Source organism: Haemorhous mexicanus, chromosome 32 (genome assembly GCF_027477595.1).
Source record: "Haemorhous mexicanus isolate bHaeMex1 chromosome 32, bHaeMex1.pri, whole genome shotgun sequence".
NCBI lineage: Eukaryota > Metazoa > Chordata > Aves > Passeriformes > Fringillidae > Haemorhous > Haemorhous mexicanus.
The window spans coordinates 2915831-2937262 of NC_082372.1; the positions used below are offsets into that span (position 1 = coordinate 2915831).

Below are 21432 nucleotides of genomic sequence, written 5' to 3' on the forward strand. Positions count from 1 at the left end.
CCTGTCCACTACAAAAGGAGGAGGAACCCAAAGTGGGAATCCATGATTGATAGAAGATTGAAAGAGCTTTGTAAGGCGTGCAGAGACTATGAAGAGGGGTTCCCATACGTTAAGCACTTAATCATGATCTACAAAAATATTAATCTCCAGGAAGATCCCCTGCCTTTGTTATTCCTAACACAACTCTTTTCCTCATGTAGGGTTGTTTTTACAGCAGATCTCACATTTGATCACTACTGATTGTAGAATATCAGTCATTCCCTTTCCTATTACTACCTTTTTTAGATGTTTCAGAAGATTTTCAACCCCAAAATGGATGTTTTCATGTTCTCTCTGAGCTAGCTCCCAAAGGATTGGGGTGGGACTACAACCTGGTTCACTGGTGTAACAGCCCTTCCACTTTCTGCGACCTCAGTGTGAAAAATGCGTATTTTACGATTGGCTTTTTGCAAATATTAAAATGAATATTATATGTGTTGTGTTAGAAAGTGATGCTGTATTAATTCTCTTCAGTAGTGTGTTAAATATAGTTTTAGGTTATAAAAATTGTTAAAATAGAAACTATGCTATGTAGGATACTTTTTTTAAAGAAAGGACTTGCAGCGAGATAGCAGCCACAGGACACCTAAATCTTTCGGAGAAAAAGAATTTATTGCTCCCTTATCAGAAGGAACTAACTTCTTCCCACCTCGAAGGGGCTGTTAGGATTAGGAGGAAGAAGTTGAGGATGACCAGGCCGAATCTTGTGTTTGAATGGAATTTATACATCATGCATGAAGTGTACGAATATGCAGCTGGCTGTTGTTTTTAAGGGTTAATCCTTTGTTAACGAGTGTCCATTTTGGGGCTTTTCCTGCCCAGAAAAAGGTACCTGGACGTCCGTAACTCTTTGTTTTTATTGTCTCATATTGTCTTAATTCAAATTGTCTAAATTATTATTACTCTAATTGTATTACTATTTTTATAACTATTTTATTACTATTAAATCTTTAAAATTTTAAAAAACAAGTGATTGGTGTTTTTCACATCAGCTTTAAGGAACTTAATTAGTTTGTGGTCTGCTTGGTCATATTTTGGGGTGAACCCCGAGAAATTAATCTCTCTTTGTGGAATTACTGCAAGAATACCTTTTTCTGCAATTCCTCTTGCTGCTTTATCAGCAAAGTGATTTCCCAGTTTCAGAGTGGTTTTCCTTTTTTGGTGACTTCTACAATGCATGACAGCTACTTCTGCGGCCTTCTTAATGCTCTCTGAGAGGGCGAATATTTGTTCAGCGTGTTTGATTTGATTCCCTTCAGCGCCCAGAACTCCCCTCTCCTTCCAGATGGCTCCATGGGCGTGGCCAACACTAAATGCACATTTAGATCAGTCCATATATTTCCCTTCTTTCCTTGGCTTGCTCAGAGCAGCAATGATCTCCTCGGTCTCATCCTCCTCGTCCTCGAGGCCGCTCGAGCAAGAGCGGTCCGGCTCTGCTGACTGTGCTGGAATATCAGATCTGCTCCCACCGATGCCAGGTCTGAAATCGCTGAGCGCGACTCCCAGCGCCGTGGCAGCCGGGCTGTGTCCCTGCACGATCGGTGACGTCATGTCGTGAGTCAGCTCCCGGGAGTTCCCGGTTGCCATGGAAACCCGCGGGCTGAGAGCGGAGCGATCCCCGCTCCCTGCGGAGGTTCCGTCGCCGCCCGCTCGGCAGAAGGCTCTGCCCGCCGCCTCCTGCTCCGGCCGGGGCCGGGGGCTGCTCACGCCGCTGTCCCCTTGCCCCGGCCCGGCCCTCGCTGTGACCGCGGCGGTGACGGTGACAGCGGCGGGGGCCCGACCGGCGGGGCTTGAGGGGTCGCAGCGGGAGCCGGACCCGCCGCGTCTCCGCCTGTTCCTCGAGTGTCCCCCGGGCGCGTCCCCGCCCCGGAGTGTCCCCAGCGGCCATGGAGCCCCGCGAGGTGCGCTGGGGACGGTGGTGGCCGCAGTCACCCGGGACAGGGAGGTGACGCCTTGGCGGACACGGGGACAGGGCTCACCCAGCGCTGCCCGGGCGCTCGGGAACATCGTGGTGGCCTTGGGGACACCAGGGGAGGGACACAAAGACGTGACCAGAGGCTGGAGGTGGCCCAGGGGGCGCTGGCGGAGCAGGGGTAGGGACAGAGTTAGGGTTAGGACAACCAGTAAATCTGAGCCTAATAGACTTCATTGAAACATAGACTTGTCCATTCGCTTCTGGAACTCATATGAGGTTTGGCCCTTATAATATTTGGTGGCAATTGTTTCTATAGCTTAACTAAATTATTCCTTTTCCTCATTTTCAAATCTCCCGCCTTTTATTTGAATTGGTGATGGTCACATTACAAGAGCCCCTCAATGGCCATTGCATCTTCATTATCTTCACATGCCTGAGGCTTTACAGATAAACTGAGGTACAGGGAGGCAATTTGCCCAAAGTCACTGCGAAAGTCTTGACAAAGTGAGGGACAGGACACAGATATGTTGGGACAGGGACAGGGTGGGGACACGCGGGTGGCAGTGTCACTGCTGGGGCACGGGGACATCCCAAGGGACATTGGGGACTTTGGGGACACCCCTGTGTCCTTCCCTTGGGGAGACCGGGGCCACCCTGATGTCCCCTGTCTAGTTTTGGGTCACCACAATGTCCCCAATGTTTCCACAGTGTCCCCAACAGGACATCAGGGGACACTTGGGCGTTGTTCGGGATCCTGAGGAGACACCGGGGCCATGTAGGGACACTCAGGGGACATCGGGGTCCCATTGGGGAAATCAGGGGGACATTGGTGACCCCTCCCTGGCCCTACCAGAAAGGGGCTGTGCCGGGGGGTCACCTCACCTTTCCCTCACCTCTCCCCACCCCCCCAGCCACGCCCCATTCGGGCGAGTCCCTGACTGTCACTCGGGTGTGTTCGCTCCCGAGAGTGTCACCAGAGTGTCTCCAAGGTGTCCCCGCCATGTCCCCCAGCAGCCATGGAGCCCCACGAGGTGCGACAATCCTGGTGCGGGGGGCGGGAGGGGACAGAGGGGACACGGGGGGGTGGCAGGAGGGGCCAGGAGGGACAGAGGGGACCGGGGTGGTGGGGGGGGGGGGGCAGGAGGGGATGAGGGGGTGACAGAGGAACAGAGGGGACAGCAGAGGCCTCCAAGGAGGGGACAAAGGGAACCCCAGGAGGGCAAAAAGGGACCACCACAGGAGGCCACAAGTGCCACCAGGTCCTTGACACCTCCCCTGTCCCCTCCTCAGCTGTTCCCATCCCTGCTGGAGTCGCTGGTCACCGTGGTGGCCGCCCTGAGCAAGGTGGCAGCCACCACGGCGATGCTGGAAAGCGATATGCTGCGGCTGTGGCCGTGTCCTGAGAGGTGTCCTGGCGGGGCCCTGGGCTCCCTGCACACGAACCTGGCGGCCTTCTCCATCCACCTCCGTCACACCCTGGACCACGTTGGTGTCACCCGGTGGCACCGCGATGTCACCTTCCGGCGCGACAAAACTCTCACCTCCCTGGGCCAGGCCCTGGCCGCCTATGAGAGCACCCCATGGACCACCTGGGCCCAGGTGACAAAGGTGGCCAGGACCTGGCAGAAGTCGGTGGCCACAGTCATGGACAACTGGTTCCAGCTGCTGGAGGAGGCCACTGAGCTCCGGGATGCCTGCAGGGACGCGGTCACCGGTGAGGGCACCGCTGTGGCCATAGAAGATGCCATGGGAGAGGCCGAGGTGGACACCAGCCAGGCCGAGGTGGCCACCATGGTGAGAGAGCGGGCAGAGGCGGCTCTGGGGCTGCTGGAGCAATTGGTGGCCGCATGTGACAAAGCCACTGAGTTCCCTCGGGAGCTGCAGCTCAGGGTTCAGGACATCAAAGCTGCCCTGAAAGGGACAAATGAGCCATCCCACGATTTCCGTGTGACCTGGATGGCCAAGGTGGCCGAGGCTGAGTGGCTGTGGGATGCCAGCGCCCGTCTGGCCACGCGTCACCTGCTGGAGACACTTCAGGATATGGAGGGCCTCTACTGGGCTTTCTATTATCAACCTGCAGCTGATGATGCCCGTGTGGTGCCCGAGCTATGCCAGAAAGCCATTGAGGACATCCCGAGGCTGCTGTGGGAACAGTGACGTCACCACTGTGATGTCATCGGAGACAGTAACATCATCGGGAACTTGGCTGGCATCACCTGTCCCCTCCCCACTCCCCACATGGTATTTCAGACAAATTTGGGGAATTTTCTGGGATTTTTCACTGAAATTGTCCCAAGTCCTGATGGGAATTCCTGGGGTACTGTCACTTGGGATGCTCAGGGACACACAGGGACATGGTGGCGGGTCAGGGGGTGAATGAGCCCCCTCAGTGCCTTGCAGCAGAGGCAGGTTTCCACTGTGGCTGCAGTGGAGCGGGGTTATAAATGACAATATAATAACTGGCTTTTGCATTTCTGTATTGGCTTTTGCACGTTATTAATGATCACAAGCATTTTGCTATGGTGCTTGATAGATATTGATGACTGATAATCCCTTGCAGCTGCTCCCTGGTACAATATAATCTATCCGTTGCTGCGTGCACTGTGTAGCCGATTTCTTGGTTGCCTAATGGTCCCTTGAGTCCCTGCCTCCGCCCCCCGCCCCGTTATCACCAAGGACCACCCCCCAATTTACCAGGGTCCCTCCATTCACTGCTCCCCCTCTTCACCAATTCCCCCAAAGCGCTGGGACCCCCCCGATCCATGAGCTCCCCCCTGTGCGCCAGGACCCCGCCACCACTATCCATGGGACCCCCTCCCCGCCACTGCCCTCCCACTCACCAGGACCCCACAATCCATAGGACTCCCTTCTCCCATCACCACGACCCCCCCCGGAATCCCCTGGGCCCCCCCCCCCCCATTGGCTGAACCCCCCTGAAAGTCCCCAGCCCCTGCCCTTCCCCCGGGCCCCCCGAGCCCCCGGCCCACGTTGGGCCCCGCAGGGGCCGGGCTGGCTCCAAGCCCCCGGGGCCGCCGCTGTCAATCAAAGCCGATTGGTCTTGTAGCCACGCCCACAGAGGGACGGGGCAGGGGTTGGAAAGGTGAGGAATGGGAGTGTAGGAAAGGGGCGGAGCCCCAGGAGCACCGACCAATGGGGAGCAGAGGGGCGTGGCCCTAGGTGCAGGAAAAGGCGGGCAAGGAATGGGGGCCTGGAGGGCAAGGAATGAAGTGCGGGAAAGGGGAGGGGCCTGGCCAGAAATGAAACTGGGCGGGGCCTGGTGAGCAAAGGTTGGGGCATGGGAAAGGGGCAGGGTTTCAAGGGGAGCCTGGGAAGGGGGGAAAAAAGGACCCCCTGGGGACATCAGGATGGGTTGGGGACACCGAGGGTCCCAGGCGATCCCAAATCCTGCTGGATCCCAAGAAATAACCCCAAATGGTCTCAATTCCCAAATCCTGGATCCAAAACTTCCCAGATCCCAAATGCTGCTGGATACCCCAAATCGTATCCTAAAAGATCTCAAATCCTGGATCCCAAACAATCCCAAACCCCAGACCACACATCTTGCTGGATCCCCAAAAGCCAATCCCAGATGATCTCAGATCCAAAATCCTGGATCCCAAATGCTCCCAAATTCCAGATGATTCTGTGTCCCAATAAACTATTGCAAATAAACCCAAACCCTGCATCCCAACCAAACCCAAAGCCCAGACCCCAAATCCTGCTGGATCCCCAAAAACAATAAAAAAACCAATTCCAAATCAGGGTCCTGGCAGGGAAGTGGACAAGGATAGTGGGACAAGACTGGGGACACTGGGGGGGAACACTGGGACAGGGTGGGGGGCACTGGGGTGAACCTGGTGGCACTGGGATGGTGTCATTGGTATGGGGACAATGGGGTGGTGGCACTGGGAGGACAGGGATGGAACTGGGCTGGTGGCACTGGGGCAGGACTGAGGACACGGCTGGAACTGTGTTGGTGACACTGGGCTGGCAGCACTGTGGTGATGACAGTGGGACAGGACTGGTGGCACTGGCCTGGAACTGGTGACGCTGGGTTGGGGCATTGGGATGGAACTGGGGACACTGGGCGGTTGGCACTGGAATGATGACACTGGGTTGGTGGCACCAGGACAGCCCTGGGGACACTGGAACTGAGGACACTGGGCGTCAGCTGGGGACAGTGAGAGGGGACTGGGAAGACTGGGATGGTGACATTGGTATGGGGACAATGGGGCGATAGCACTGGGCTGGCACTGAGAGCACTGGGATGGAACTGGCTTGGTGGCACTGGGATGGAACTGGTGGCACTGCTCTGTCCCTGGGGCGACCACTGTGGTGCCACTAGACAGGTGGCACTGCTGTGTCCCTGGTGCCACCTCTGCGGTGTCTCCATGTCCCCACAGCGTCCCTGGACTCAGCTTGCACTGCGCTGGGGGTGACTGAGGATGGTCACCTGCTGCTGGCCCTGACTGTGGTGGCCGTGTCCTGCCAGGTGGCTCTGCGGGCCTTGGGGACATTGTGGTATCACCTGGCCACTGCTGCGGGCCACCAGCGGGACATGGCCCTGCGCCTGCGGGACCGCGTGTGGCGGGTGGCAGCCACCAGGACCAGCGCCGAGGCCGCTGCAGCCACCAACGAGGCCACGGCGGATGTGCTGGGGCTGCTGGAGGAGGTGATGCTGGCGCTGGGGCTCTTGGTGGCTGCTGTCACCCGGACAGGGAGGTGACGCCATGGGGGACACGGGGACAGGGCTTCCCCAGCGCTGCCCGGGCGCTCGGGAACATCGTGGTGACCTTGGGGACACTAGGGGAGGGACACAAGGAGGTGACACGGAGGCTGGAGGTGGCCCAGGCCGTGCTGGCAGGGCAGGGGTAGGGATGGGGTGCGGGCACAGGGGTGGCACTGTCACCATTGGGGCACAGGGACACCGAGGGACATTGGGGACCTTGGGGACGCCCCCGTGTTCTTTTCTTGGGGACACCGGGGCCACCCTGACGTCCTCTGTCCCGTTTTGGGTCACCACGATGTCCCCGATGGCCCTGCAGTGTCACCAACAGGACCCTGGTGTGTTCCCAGTGTCCCCAACAGGACATCGGGGGGCACACTTGGGCTTTGTAGGGGACCTTGGACGGACATCGAGGTTCTGTCGGGGACACTCAGGGGACACCGGGGTCCCGTTGGGGACATCGGGGGGACATTGGGGACCCCGCCCTGGCTCCGCGGGCGGGGGGGGGGTGGTGACGTCACCTCTTCCCACTTTCCCTCTTCGGCCGTGCCACGTTCCTGCGTGTCCCCAACTGATCCCCGGGCGTGTTCACCCCCGGAGCGTCCCGCAGTGTCCCCGGAGTGTCCCCAGCGGCAATGGAGCTCCAAGAGGTGCGACAGCCCCGGCACGGGCTGGGGGAGGACGGGACGCGGGTGACAGAGGGGACAGGAGGGCGTGGCAGGAAGGGGGCAGGTGACAGAGGGGTGGAGGGGACCGAGGGTAGCCGGGGGAGGGGGGAGAGCGGGGCGTGGCAGGTAGTGGCAGAGGGGACGAGGGGGGGACAAAGAGAATAGAGGGGACAGCAGAGCCCTGCAGGAGGAGACAAAGGAGACCCCGGGAGGGCAGAGGGGCCACCGCAGGAGGCTACAAGTTCCACCAGGTCCCTGACACCTCCCCTGTCCCCTCCCCAGGTGCTGGAGGTTCTGGTGTCTGTGGCGGCCACCTTGGGCGAGGTGGCAGCCACGAGACTGGGTCAGTAAGGGATGTGTGGCAGCGAGTGTCCCCAAAGTCCCCGAACACGGCCCTGAGGAGATTCAGCTGGCACCTCCATAGGACCCTGGACCACGGCGGTGTCCCCTCCCTGGGCCAGGCCCTGGCCACCCTTGGGGCCAGCCCAGAGGCCACCTGGGCTGATGTGAGAGCCACGGGCAGCGCCTGGCGGGAGTGGTGGCCACACTCATGGCGAGCTGGGAACGGCTGACCAGGGAGGCCACTGAGCTCCGTGACGCCTGCGAGGACGCGGCCAACGCCGAGGCCACCGCCACCACCTGGGCCGGGGACCCGCGGGACGAGGCCACCTGCAGGGGGACAGCGGGGGACAGCGTGGTGGCCACGGCCCAATGCCGGCCAGTGGCCCTTGACAGGCAGGAGATGGCCTTGGTGGGGGCTGCGCACGAGGCCCAGGCGGCTGTGGCCACCAATGAGGCCGTGGGAGAGGCTGTGGTGGCCACCAGCCAGGCGAGGGCGGCCACCAGGAGGGGACATTGGGTGGAGGTGGCCCTGGGGCCCCTGAAGTGCTTGGTGGCCGCATGTGACAGAGCCAGGTTGTTCCTCTCGGAGCTGCAGTGTTGGCTTGGGGCCATCCAGGCCACCCTGGAGGGGACAGAGGAGGCGTTCCCCTATATCCCTGAGGCCTTGGTGGCCAAAGTGGCCAAGTTTGAGTGGCTGTGGAGGGCCAGCACCTGCCTGTTCATGTGTCACCTGCAGGGGACACTTGGGGACATCCACAATCTCCTCTTGAGTCTCTATGGTGACCCGGGTGGTCCCAGTGGCCCCGGCAGCCGCGCGGTGGCCGAGCAGTGCCAAAAAGCCATCGAGGACATCCCAAGGCTGCTGCAGGGACAGTGATGTCACCACTGAAACATCATTGGGGCAGTGACATCATCAGGGACACCAGTGTGTCACTTGTCCCCTCCCTGCTTGGAATTTGAGACAGATTTGGGGAATTTTCTGGGAATTTTCATTGAAATTGTCCCAAATCCAGATGGGAATTCCTGGGGTGATGTCACTGGGGACACTCAGGGACACTCTGGGGACACCCAGAGACAGAGGACAGGGGTGAATGAGTCCTCTCAAGAGCTTCCAGCTTTCCACTGTGCCTGCAGCCCAGCTGGGTCATAAATGACAGTTTAATAATTGCCTTTTGCACTTTTGTATTGCCTTTTGCACATTGTTATTGATCACCAGCAATTTGATATGGTGTTTGATACTGATATTGATTATTGGTGATTCCTTGTAGCTGCTGGTTGGTGCAATATAATCTGTCAGTTCATGTGTGCACCATATAACCTATAAATAAATAAATAAATAAATAAATAAATAAATAAATAAATAAGCAAATACATAAATAAATGTCCTCTATATAAATCAGACTGGGCTGCTCTGAACTCTGTGTCAGACACATCACTTGACCCCACTGAGGGACGAGTGGCCAATAAAGCCATCCCAACATTCCTTGAGGGGAGCACAGCCAGGGAGCTGCTTCAAGGCGCTGTCACTGAGAGATTTCCCCTTGGAAACCCTGGGTGGGATGGAAAACTGGGGACACTGGGCTGGTGGCACTGGGATTGAAGCGGGGACACCGGGAGAGGACTGGTGTCAGCGGCACAGGGACACTGGCATTGAACTGGTGACACTGGGATTGAACTGGTGGCACTGGGCTGGTGGCACTGCCATGTCCCTGGTGCCACCTGTGCGGTGTCCCCGTGTCCCTGCAGTGTCCCCAGGGGTGGCCGAGGATGGTCCCCTGCTGCTGGCCCTGCCCGCAGTGGCCTTGTCCTGCCAGGTGGACCAGCGGGGGGAGGGGACACCTACCTGGCCACCAGCGGGCCACCAGCGGGCCATGGCCATATGGGGGGCGGGGCCTGGGATTGTGATGTCACTTCACCCCGCCCCTCTCCGGCAGGTGCCATTCCTTGGACATCGGCTCTGGCTCTGCGGGGAGATCGAACCGGCTCTGAGAGTGTAGCAGGCGCAGGGCCGGCTACGGCTCCGTGGAGGGATGTTTAGAGATAGGTAATTGCTGAGTCATAGGAATTGAACCAGGAGTCCTCACTCTGGTCCTCCAGGCCTGCTCATCTCTCTGTGACCCCATAGGCTAGTTTCCCCAACCCTTACAATTGGTCAGTTTTCAATCCTCCCTAACCCTATAAAAGAGGCTGTCTTGGCCCATTGCTTTGGAAGAGCAGCTTCAAGACCCTTCGCAAGACCCTCAGAATAAACCATCGTGGAACCCTTGGCCGCCTTCTCTCTCTTTTCGTCTGCCTTCCAGAAGCCACAGCCAGCCACAGCCCCTACGAGCAAGCTAAGAGCTGAAATCATAAAAGAGCTGATTTTCACTATGAGCTGACAATCACTAAGCTTGCTAGTGGTCACGGCTGTGCCACAGTCTGGCCTAGGGCACCCAGCCTCCATAGGGCTGAGGTATCCGGCCTTGAGACTGCTTGCCTGGGGCACTTACCCTACGGGGGACCAGCTATCCAGCTAAGAAGCTAGTCCCTGTGGCTTCATTTTATTTTACATGAGAGATCAAAGGAACAATGGGAAGGCTTCTCCTGAGTGATGGATGCAAAAAGAGATTTGCCTTCACAAACAATTGGAGCTTGGGGGGTTAATTAATTAATTAATGCTGACATCAGCAAGCCAGTGCCAGCCCAGTGTCCCCATCCCAGTGTTCCCAGTGCCACCAGTTCCAGCCCAGTGTCACCACCCCAGTGTCTCCAGTTCTGTCCCACTGTCAGCAGCCCAGTGCCACCAGCCCAATGTCACCAGCCCAGTGCCATCCCAGTGTCGCCAATCCTGTCCCACTGTCCCAGTGGTCTCAGTTGTGTCCCAGTGCCACCAGTTCCAGCCCAGTGTCACCACCCCAGTGTCCCCAGTTCTGTCCCAGCGCCACCATCCCAGTGCCACCAGCCCAATGTCACCAACCCAGTCCCATCCCAGTGTCACTCATCCTGTCCAAGTGTCCCTGTCCCAGTGTTCCCAGTCATGTCCCAGTGTCACCTGTTCCATCCCAGTGCCAAAAAAGTGAAAAAAAGAAGAATTTATGAATTCTTCTCCCGTCACCAGAGAGTGAAAACACGACACGATGGAACCGCAAGGAGAAATAAAATAAATTGGTTTAATGCAAAGATGGCGTGGAGGCAAGTCAAGGGTTAAAACCAAACAAAAGAACATCTGAACTCACAGAAATGTTTGAAAATAATTCATACAGAACATAGAAAAATATTTGTATATTTATATATAAAAATATTAATTTTAGATAATATAAATTAATATATAAATATATATAAATATAAATTCTGTTGGTATAAAATATATTATTGTAAAATATTTTTATAAAATATATATTACATTTGTATTTTATTACTCATATATATATTTAGATCAATAATATATTATGAATATGCATAAGCCCTCATGAATATGCATGAACCTCCATGATGTAACAGGACGTAAAGAACATGGCTTAATTAACAGGGACCTTTTGGCAATTAGCACCAGGATTTTATCCCTTAACAAACTTTTATAAAATTTCAATTCTGACCCCTGTTTTTCAGAGGCGGGTCCCGGGGGGGAACAGGACCAAGCCCCAAGGGATCCCCCAGTGCTGGGGACCCCCCTGTGTCCCCCCAGTGCTCGGAGCCCCCCCAGTAGCTCTCCAGGGCTCCCCCCCCAGTCCAGGTGCTGTTCCCAGGGGTCCCGTGGCTCCAGGGGGGTCAAAGGGGAGGGGTCAGAACCCCCGTGATGGGTGGGGGGCACAAAGGGGGGTCCGGTCCCTGTGCTTGGGGGGTTGGTACACGAGAGGGGGTCCGGTCCCTGTGCTGGTGCTCGGGGGTGGTGTGGCCCAGGGGGGTCCCGGTGCCCAGGGGAAGGTCCCAGGGTTCGAGGGGGGCTCCAGTCCCAGTCCTGGTGCTCAGTGAGGGGGGGTCAATGCACAGGGGGGTCATGGTGCTCGAGGAGGGTCCAGTCCTGGTGCTGGTGCACGAGGGGGGTCCTGGTGCTCCGTGATCTGGGGAGATCTCCAGTGGTCCCAGCTCCTCTGGGGGTCCGGTGGTGCCGGTGCATGAGGAGGGGAAACTCCAGGGTCCTGAGGGGGGGTCCTGAGGGGGGTCCCGGTGCTCAGTGGGGTCCCGGTGGGTGTCCGAGGGCAGCATGAGACACAGAGAGAGACCCCGGTGACACCAGGGACCCAGCACACGGGGGCTGGGCCAGTCCTGGTGACACTCGGGGGGCTCTTGGTAACATAAGGAGCTGGTGGCACTCAGGGAGCTGGTGGCACTTGAGGGGTTCTTGGTGACACGAGGCACTGGTGGAACTTGAGGGGCTCTTGGGGACACGAGGCACTGGTGGCACTCAAGGAGCTGGTGGCACTCAAGTGTCCACAAGTCTCTCCAGTGACATCACTGCACTGATGACAACACAGCAGTGACATCACTATCCCTGCAGCAGCTTCGGGATGTCCTCAATGGCTTTTTGGCACCGTTCGTCCACTGCGCGGCTACCAGGGCCACCCGGGCCACCGGGGCCACCAGGGCCACCATAGGGACTCAAGAGGAGGGCATGGATATCCCACAGTGTGGGCAGCAGGTGATGCGAGGCCAGGTGAGCGCTGGCATCCCACAGCCGCTCAAACTTGGCCGCCTTGGCCACCAAGTCCTCAAGGACATCAGGGAACAACTCCTCTGTCCACTGCAGGGCGTCCTCGATCTCCTCGAGCTGGTAATGCATGACCCAGGTGAACTCGACGGCTTTGCCAAACACGTCCACCAAGCGCTTCAGTGGCCCCAAGGCCACCACTGCCCAATGTACCGTCCTGGTAGCTGCCCTCGCCTGGCTCGTGGCCACCACAGCCTCGTCCATGGTCTCGCTGGTAGCTTCCTCTTCCTCAATGGTGGCCACCACAGCCTCGTCCATGGTCTCGCTGGTAGCTTCCTCTTCCTCAATGGTGGCCACCACAGCCTCGTCCATGGTCTCGCTGGTAGCTTCCTCTTCCTCAATGGTGGCCACCACAGCCTCGTCCATGGTCTCGCTGGTAGCTTCCTCTTCCTCAATGGTGGCCACCACAGCCTCGTCCATGGTCTCGCTGGTAGCTTCCTCTTCCTCACTGGTGGCCGCCTCCTCCTCGCTGCTGGCCGCTGCCACCTGGGCATCATGCACGGCCCCTGCCGAGGCCCCCTCGTCATTGCACAGGGTCACCGGGGGCCACCAGGCTGTGGCCTCCAGGTTGTCCCAAACCGTTTTACAGAAGGTAGCCTCGAACCACAGGTCCCTGGCCCGGGAGGGGGCCGCGTCCCAGCAGGTGTTGCACAGCTCGGCGGCCTCCTCTTTCAGCTGCTCCCAGCGCTTCCCGAGTGCGGCCACCAACTCCCGCCAGGCCCTGGCCGCGGCTCTCACATCGTCCCGGGTGGTCCCAGGGGTGGCCCCGAGGGCGGCCAGAGCCCGGCCCAGGGAGAGGACACCACGGTGACCCAGGGAGGTGACATCGCCGTGGTCCAGGGTCTCACGGAGGCTCTGGGTGAATCTCCTCAGGGCCGCGGGCAGGAACTTTGGGGACACGCGCCGCCGCACGCCCCTGTGTGACCCGGTCACGGTGGCCGCCACCTCGCCCAGGGTGGCCACCACGGTCACCAGAGCCTCCAGAAGCTGGGGAGGGGACACGGGAGGTGTCAGGGACGTGTCTACCACCCCCTGCCCTGCTCCGCTGTCCCCTATGCCACCCCCAGCCCCGTGTTCCCCCTGTCCCCCACTACCCCCTTTCACCATCCCCCGTCTCCTCTCCCCGCCACGTCCCCTCTGTCCCTCCCCCCCCTTCCTCCCGTCCCCCCGTCTCACCTGGCGGAACGCCATGCTCACTGGGGACCCGGCGGGAACGCTCTGGGGACGCTCCGGTGGCGAACGAGTCCCGGGACAGGCGCCGGTCCCGGCCCAGAACCGGCTCCGGCAGCGGCGCGCGGAAATGCCCGAGCGGGACCGGGAGGCGCCGGAAAGGGGCGGAGCGATGTGACGCCCCCGAACCGCCCCTCACCTGTACCGCCCTAATCCATGGGAAACACCAGACTGGATTTGGGAGCTTTTTAGGCTGAATCCCAGGCAATTTAGGCTCCATCCCAGGGTGTTTAGGCTCCATCCCAGGGGATTCAGGCTCCATCTCGCCATTTCCAGGTGGATTAATTCCGCCGTTCCCGGCTGGATTTATGAGGAACGGGCGGAACTGCCCTCAACCAAGGTGGCGGCGCTGCTTCTCTCGCGAGACATCAGGCGTGAAGAGGGGTGGGGGCGGCTAGGAGGGGGTTTGGGGGGTCCTGAGGGGATTTGGGGGGTCCTGAGGGAAAATTGGAGGTCTTGAAGGCGAACTGAGGGTGCTGAGGGAGAATGGGGGTTCCTGAGGAGGTTTGGTGGGTTCTGAAGGGATGTGGAGAGTCCTGAGGGGGTTTGGGGGGTCCTGAGGCGGCGTGAGAGGGCTTGGGGGATCCTGAGGGGATTTGGGGGGTCCTCAGGGGATTTAGAGGGTCCTGAGGGGGATTGGGGTATCTGAGGGAGAACTGGGGGCGCTGAGGTGATGTGAGGGGGTTTGGAGTTGGTGAGGGAGAATTGGGGGTTCTGAGAGAGAATTGGGGGGATCTGAGTGGATCTGAGGGCGTCTTGAAGGGATTTGCGGGTGATTTTGGGGGATCCTGTGGGAGTTTTGGGCGGTTGTGAGGGGATTTGGGGGTCATGAGGGGATGTGAGAGGGGGTATGAGGGCGCTGAGGGGATGTGAGGGGTCCTGAGGGGGACTGGGGGCTCCTCAGGGAGACTTGGGGGTCCTGAAGGGGTTTGAGGTGGATTTTGGGGGTTCTGAGGGAGAATTGAGGGTTCTGAGGGGATTTGGGGAAGGGGCCTTGAGGGGCTTGGGGTGGATTTTGGGTGGCTGTGAGGGAGAATTGGGGCTCCTGAGGGGGTTTGGGGATCCTGACAGGATTGTGGGGTGGCTTGAGAGGGATTTTGGGGGGTCCTGAGGGAGAATTGGGGTCCTGAGGGGATTTGGGGGGAAATTTGATGGGGTCCTGAAGGAATTTGGGGGTCCTGAAGGACTTGGGGGGGGATTTTAAGGGGTCCGTGACAGGATTTGGGGGTTCATTACTGAATTTTGGGGGGGCTGGGCTGATTTTGGGGGACTTTGGAGGTCCCTGATCAGTTTTGGGGTGATTTGGGGTCATTTTGTGGTCACTGAGCTTATTTTGAAGATTCCTGATGGGATTTCAAGGTCTTTTTGGGTAATTTTGGGGTCCCTGACCAGATTTTGGGGGTCCCTGATTGGATTTTGATGACATTTTAGGGTATTTGGAGTAATTTTGGGGTCCCCGATGGAATTTTGGGTGTCCCTGATGGGATTTGGGGGGTTCTTGATCATATTTTGGGGGGTTTGGGGGTAATCTGGGGGGATTTTGGTGCAATTTCAGGGTCCCTGATAGGATTTCAGGGATCCTGCGACTGGATTTTGGAGTAATTTTGTGGTAATTTCAGGGATTTGGGGGCAATTTCGGGGTCCCTGACGGGACTTTGGGATATTTTGGTGCAATTTTTGGGGTGATTTGGGGTAATTTTGGGGTCCCTGACAGGACTTTGGGATTGATTTGGGGTAATTTCGGGGTCCCTGATGGAATTTTGGGGTATTTTGAGGTAATTTTGGGGTCCCTGATGGGATTTCAGGGTATTTCGGTGCAACTTTTGGGGTGATTTGGGGTAATTTCAGGGTCTGTTATGGTATTTGGATGGAATTTTGGGGTATTTTGGATTGTTTTGGTTTGAACAGACAGGTGTGTGCTGAGGAAGGCAGGAGACCCCTGAAATGGAAAATGTGAACTGTCTCCCTCTGCATTGTTGTAAATTTGAAATGAAAAGGCTCTCAGGCAAAGATATGGGAACAGGACTAACAGTTCTTTGCTGGGGACTGGTTCCATGACAAAGGTCACGTCGGCGTGCTCTGGATCGCTGAGAACTGGAAAAGGACCAGACCCAGCTAATCTGAGGCCCCGCACTGTGAAGACGCCGTGGCCTTGAGCACGGCTGTGTTATGATACCAAGGTGCTGTAGCCGAGAGCAGAGCCTGAGAAAAGAGAGATGTAAGTTGTAAAGAATGAGGAAGTAAGAATAACCAGGAGATTGCTTAGCTTACAGAATATTCATGAGCTTATTATGTGTTGTGCTTAAATGTCTGATGCTCTAATCAATAAACGAAGCTTGCTGAATTCTCCTATTGAGATCCCCGAGCCTCCCTCGCTGCGACAGTTCTTTATTTGGGAAGGAAAATTAAATTAAAATGAATTAAAATAAATTAAAATAAAATAAAATAAAGTAAAATAGTTAAAATAACTATAGAAATAAAAATAAGAATAAAAATAACAATAAGGATAAAAATAAAATCAGAAATAAAAATAAGATAAAATAATAAATAATAAAAAGATAGAAATAAAAATAAGATGTAAATAAAATGAAGTATAAAAATAAAATTAAAAATAAAATTAAAAATAAAATAAAATAAAAAAATTAAAAGAGAAATAAAAATTAAAATAAGATTATAATAAGATAAAAATAATAAAACAAAGTAATAAATAGAAGAATATAAATAAAAATAAATTGAAGAATAAAAATAAAATCAAAAATCAAAAATAAAATAAAGTAATAAAGTAATAAATAATCTCAAATTAGAAATAAAAACATAAATAAAATGAAGAATAAAAATAAAATCAAAAGTAAAACTCCAAAACAAAAAAAAGAAATAAAAACTAAATAAAATCAAAATCAAATAAAAACAAAAATAAGAAATAAAAAAGTAAAAATAAAGTAAGAAATAAAAATAACAAAAATAAAGTCAAAAATAAAAAAAAATAAAAATGAAGTCAAAAACCAAAAGAAGGAGAAAGCTGCTCCTCTGGGAAGGCAGAGGGAAAGGCTCTCTGGGTTCCAAATCTGACTCTCTCCAGGTAGGAGTGCTTGGCTCCTCCCCCTGGGCGGAGCATCCCCCGATGGGATGATGGAGTTTTTATCAGCCATGAGTGACCCTCGATGGCCCATGAACAGAAGGTAATTAATAATTAATGGCTCATTCACAGAAGATGTGTCCTGGAGGGAGGATTGGCTGTGGAAGAGAGAAAGAAAACTGCCCCATGAACAGCAGATAACTGCCCCGTCAGGTAGGAATAGAACACACCCCCCCATCTCCAACCTTTAGACACACCTGTGACACCTGAGTGACACCTGCCACACCTGGGCATGTGCAGGGACAGGTCTGTGAGGCACAGGGACCTCACACACCTGTGAGGGGACAGGGACACGGGGCATGGGACAGGGCACAGGTAGGGAGTGACACCTGTCACACCTGGACAGGTAATGTCACACCTGAGTGACACCTGTCACACCTGGGCAGGTGCAGGGACAGCTTCATGAGACACAGAGCCACCTGTGGGAGGACAGGGACACGAGGGGGACTCAGGGTGATGTCACAGGTGTGACATCAGCCCATCTGGGGACTGACAAACCCAGGGAGGGGTGGTGACTTCACACCTTGGGGAGTGACATCACAGCTGGTGCAGTTAGTAACATCACACCTGGTGGGGTAGGTGACATCACACCTGGGGAGGGTGGATGACATCACACCTGGTAGGGTGACATCACACCTGGTGGAGTTGATGACATCATACTGGGGGTATGGACAGATGAGGAGGGAGGGGACAGCTGGGTATGACGGTGACGTCACACCCAGGTGAGCCTGGAGGTCACAAACCTGGATGATGTCACACCTGGCGGGGGTCATGTCACACCTGGGCAGGAGGGGGGGTGTGGGCAGGTGATGTCATGGCAAGGTGAGCTGGTGACATCATTCCTGGCTGGGTGGGTAATGTTCTAGCCAGGTGACATAACACACCTGGATAACCAGGTCCCACCCACACCTGGGCACCTGGATCCCTCACACCTGGATCCCTCACACATGAGTTCCAGCCTGCCCAGATGTTCAGGTTCCTGCACACCTGGATCACCAGTTCCCAGCACACCTGGGCACCTGCACCCTGCCCAGAGACACTAGGATCCCTCCCAGGACACCTGGATCCCCCAAAGACACCTGGACCCAGAGAGGAACACCTGGAACTGCCCCCAGGACACCTGAAACTGTCCCAGGAACACCTGGAGGCCTCCTGAGCACACCTGGATCCCCCTAAAGAGTACCTGGGACACCCCAAAAACACCTGGAAATGCCTCTGGGACACATGAATCTCTCTCAAGGACACCTGGACCCACCCAAACTCACCTGGACCCACTCAGGAACACCTCGATGCCCCCAAAAAACCACCTGGGACCCCCCAAATCCACCTGAGACCCCCAAAATCCCACCTGGACCCTCCCCATGATGTCACAGGTGTGGCCATGCCCCCCATCTCCCCCGGGTTTCTATTTTTGGGTCGATTTGTGGTGATTTTTGGTTTCCATCGATAAAAATCCAACCGGGGGCGTGGTCAAGGCTCCATTGGGGGCGGGACTTTGGGCGGGGGTGGGGCCTGAAGAGGAGGGGCAACTGCTGGGCATGTCCCGCGGCAAGGAACCGTGTTAGAAACGCGGGGCGGGGCTTAAAAAGGGGGCGTGGTCAACACCTAGAGGGTCATCCTGCCCCCTCCTCCCCCCCAAATTCCCCGGGAACACCCCCTCACCGCCCCTCCCCCACCCATGGGACGCCCCCAAAACCCCCCCCAGCCCCTCCTCCCTCGGCCCCCCTGAGCCGTCCTCACCTGGGAAACCCCAAATCTTTGGGAATTCTCACCTGAGACCCCCAAAATCTCCTCAGGACCTCCCAAACCTCACCTGGGACACCTGGGAAACCCCAAATCTTTGGGAATTCTCACCTGAGACCCCCAAAATCTCCTCAGGACACCCCAAACCTCACCTGGGACCCCCCCAAAGCTCACCTGGGGACACCTGGGCTGCCCCCGCACGGGGGTTCTGCTCCCCCCCCCTTTGACCCCCCCCGGAACAGCCCCGGGACCGGGGTGGGGGTGGGGCCAGGAGGGGGGGAGGGGGGGATGTGTGAGTGTCCCGAGCCCTGGGGGGCACAGGGGGGTCCGGGCCCGGTGCTGGGGGGGGTTCGGTACCCGAGGGGGACCTAGTCCCGGTCCGGGTGCGCGGGGGGTCCCGGTGCTCGGTGAGGGGGGGTTAGTGCTCGAGGGGGGGTCGGGAGGGGGTGCAGGTGCAGTTTTTGGGGGGTCCCTGTGCCCGGTGAGGGGGGGTCAGGGCTCGAGGGGGGGGTCGGGAGGGGGTGCAGGTGCAGTTTTTGGGGGGTCCCTGTGCCCGGTGAGGGGGGGGTCAGTGCTCGAGGGGGAGCACTGGAGGGGGTGCAGGTGCAGTTTTTGGGGGTCCCGGCGCCCCCCGGGGCAGGGTCAGCGCTCAGCAGCGGGGCCTGCCCGGGGACCCCTCCCAGCCCCCCCAAATCGCAGCTCGGTGTGAAGAACAAAGTTCTCTCCTCGAGATTTGTGAAAGTTTAACGAGGGATAAAAAAGTTTGGCTAAAAACGCATTCCTGAGTGTCATTGTCCCCAGTGACGTCACTGCCCCAATGACGTCACAGCAGTGACATCACTGTCCCCGCAGCAGCCCCGGGATGTCCTCGATGGCTCTTTGTCACCTCTCGGCCAGCGCGCGGTGTGCGAGGCCAGCACGGCCACAACTCCGGAAGGTGGTGCTGATGTCCTGAAATGTCCCCGCCAGGTGACGCATGGCCAGGCGGGCGTTGGCCTCCCACAGCCGCTCGGCCACGGCCACCTTGGCCACCAAGTCCTTGAGGACATCAGGGGAGGCCTCATTTATCCCCTTAAGGGTGGCCTCGATGTCCCCAACCCTGTGCTGCAGCTCCCGGGGGAGCGCAGTGGCTTCGTCACATGCGGCCACCAAGCGCTCCAGCAGCCCCAGGGCCGCCTCCAGCCGCTGTCTCACCTTGGTGGTGACAATCTGCCAGGGGGCCACCACGGCTTCTCCTGTGTCTCCTTCTGTGCCTTCTTCTATGTCCCTGTCTATGTCCCCTTCCATGTCCCTTTCCATGTCCCCTTCCATGTCCTTTCCCATGGCCTTTACTATGGCTCCCAGGTCCCCTTCCACGGCCTCTTTGGTGGCCTCCTTTGGTGGCCTGGCCGCTGGCCACGTCCCTGCAGGCGTCCCAGAGCTCGCTGGCCTCCGCCACCAGCCGGAACCAGCCGTGCACCAGCGCGGCCACCGAGCCCCACCAGTCGCTGGCCACGCTTGTCACCTGGCGCCAGGTGACCCCTGGGTGCTCTCATAGATGGCCAGGGCCCGGCCCAGCGAGGTGACACAGCAGCACCACCGGTGACACTGACCTGGTCCAGGGTGTCACGGAGGTCACGGATGAGAAGCTCCAGGGCCAGGTGCAGGAGCCCTGGGGACACGGCCAGCACCACGGCCCCAGGGCTGGCTGTGCTGGCCACCAGCTGGCCCAGGGTGGCCACCACGGTGACCTGCCACTCCAGCAGCTGGGGAGGGGACAGCTGGGGAGGTGTCAGGGACCTGGTGGCACTTGTGGCCTCCTGCGGTGGCCCCTGTGCCCTCCCTGGGTCCCCTTTGCTCCTCCCTGCAGGGCTCTGCTGTCCCCTCTGTTCCCTTTGCCACCCCCTCGTTCCCTCTGCCACCCCCTCCCCCACCCCATTGTCCCCTACACTGCCACCCCTCTGTCACCTCCCCCCTTCCTTCTACTCCCTCCTGATCCCTCTGTGACCCTCTGTCCCCTCCTGCCACCGTCCGTGTCCCCTTCCACCACCCTCCATGTCCCTCCAGTCCCCTCCTGCCCCACCGTGCTGGGATTGTCTCACTCGCGGGGCTCCATGGCAGCTGGGGACACTCTGGGGACACTCCGGGACACTCTGAGGACACTCTGGAGACACTCCGGGGACACTCTGGGGACACTCCAGGACACTCGGGGACACTCCAGGGACACTCTGGGGACACCCCGGGGACACTCTGGGGACACTTGGGGACACTCCGGGACACTCTGGGGACACTCCGGTGACACCAGTCCCTGTCCCGAGCCCCTGTCCCAGCCGCTGTCACCGCCCCTTTTAAAACGCGCGCTGAAGGGGCGGGCGAGATGACGTCATCCCCAGGCCCCACCCCCCGCAGGGCCACGCCCGCTGGTGGCCCGCTGGTGGCCCGCTGGTGGCCAGGTGACACCGCGATGTCCCCTCTCCCGCCGGGCCACCTGGCAGGACATGGCCACCGCGGGCAGGGCCAACAGCAGGTGACCGTCCTTGGCCACCCCCAGGGACACTGAGGGGACACGGGGACACCGCACAGGTGGCACCAGGGACACGGCAGTGCCACCCGTCCAGTGGCACCAGCTCTGTCCCAGTGGCACCAGTTCAATGCCAGTGTCCCTGTCCCGCTGCCACCAGTCCTGTCCCGGTGTTCCCAGTTCCATCCCAGTGCCACCAGTTCAGTGTCACCAGTCCAGTGTCCCCAGTTCTGTCCCACTGTCACCACCCCAGTGTCCCCAGTTCAATCCCGGTGCCACCAGTTCTGTCCCACTGTCACCACCCCGGTGTCCCTGCCACTGTCCCAGTGCCACCAACCCAGTCATCATTCCAGTGCCACCAACCTGGTGTCCCCAGCTCCATTCCAGTGTCACCAGCCCAATGCCACCAGTTCTGTCCCACTGCCACCACCCGAGTGCCACCAGCC

At 57.6% G+C, this 21432-nt stretch overlaps 2 protein-coding genes and 1 long non-coding RNA gene across 11 annotated transcripts; 2 read left to right on the forward strand and 1 right to left on the reverse strand.

Annotated features, from left to right (window-relative positions):
* Positions 1-7190: 7190 nt before the first annotated feature.
* LOC132340591 (uncharacterized) lies at positions 7191-9089 on the forward strand. Its single transcript, XM_059871665.1, has 2 exons — positions 7191-7330; positions 7631-9089. Exon 2 carries the CDS (start codon positions 7899-7901, stop codon positions 8565-8567), a length of 669 nt encoding a protein of 222 aa, XP_059727648.1. The 5' UTR covers positions 7191-7330; positions 7631-7898; the 3' UTR covers positions 8568-9089.
* Positions 9090-10819: 1730 nt separating this feature from the next.
* LOC132340539 (uncharacterized) lies at positions 10820-13869 on the reverse strand. Of its 2 annotated transcripts, none has more exons than XM_059871596.1 (2): positions 13554-13869; positions 10820-12883 (listed from the first exon to the last, which is right to left on the reverse strand). In XM_059871596.1, exons 1-2 carry the CDS (start codon positions 13867-13869, stop codon positions 12156-12158), a joined length of 1044 nt encoding a protein of 347 aa, XP_059727579.1. In that variant the 3' UTR covers positions 10820-12155. The 2 variants fall into 2 exon arrangements, with proteins under 2 accessions (XP_059727579.1, XP_059727578.1); XM_059871595.1 differs by having other exon boundaries at positions 10820-13364; positions 13554-13688.
* Positions 13807-18206, forward strand: LOC132340616 (uncharacterized). 8 transcript variants are annotated; one of them, XR_009489909.1, is made up of 4 exons: positions 13807-13947; positions 15671-15825; positions 16816-16896; positions 17640-18206. It is a non-coding gene; the product is annotated as an uncharacterized LOC132340616 (long non-coding RNA). The 8 variants fall into 8 exon arrangements; XR_009489910.1 differs by having other exon boundaries at positions 13828-13947; positions 15516-15825; XR_009489912.1 differs by lacking the exon at positions 13807-13947 and adding an exon at positions 13976-13991 and having other exon boundaries at positions 15516-15825.
* The last annotated feature ends 3226 nt before the right edge of the window (positions 18207-21432 follow it).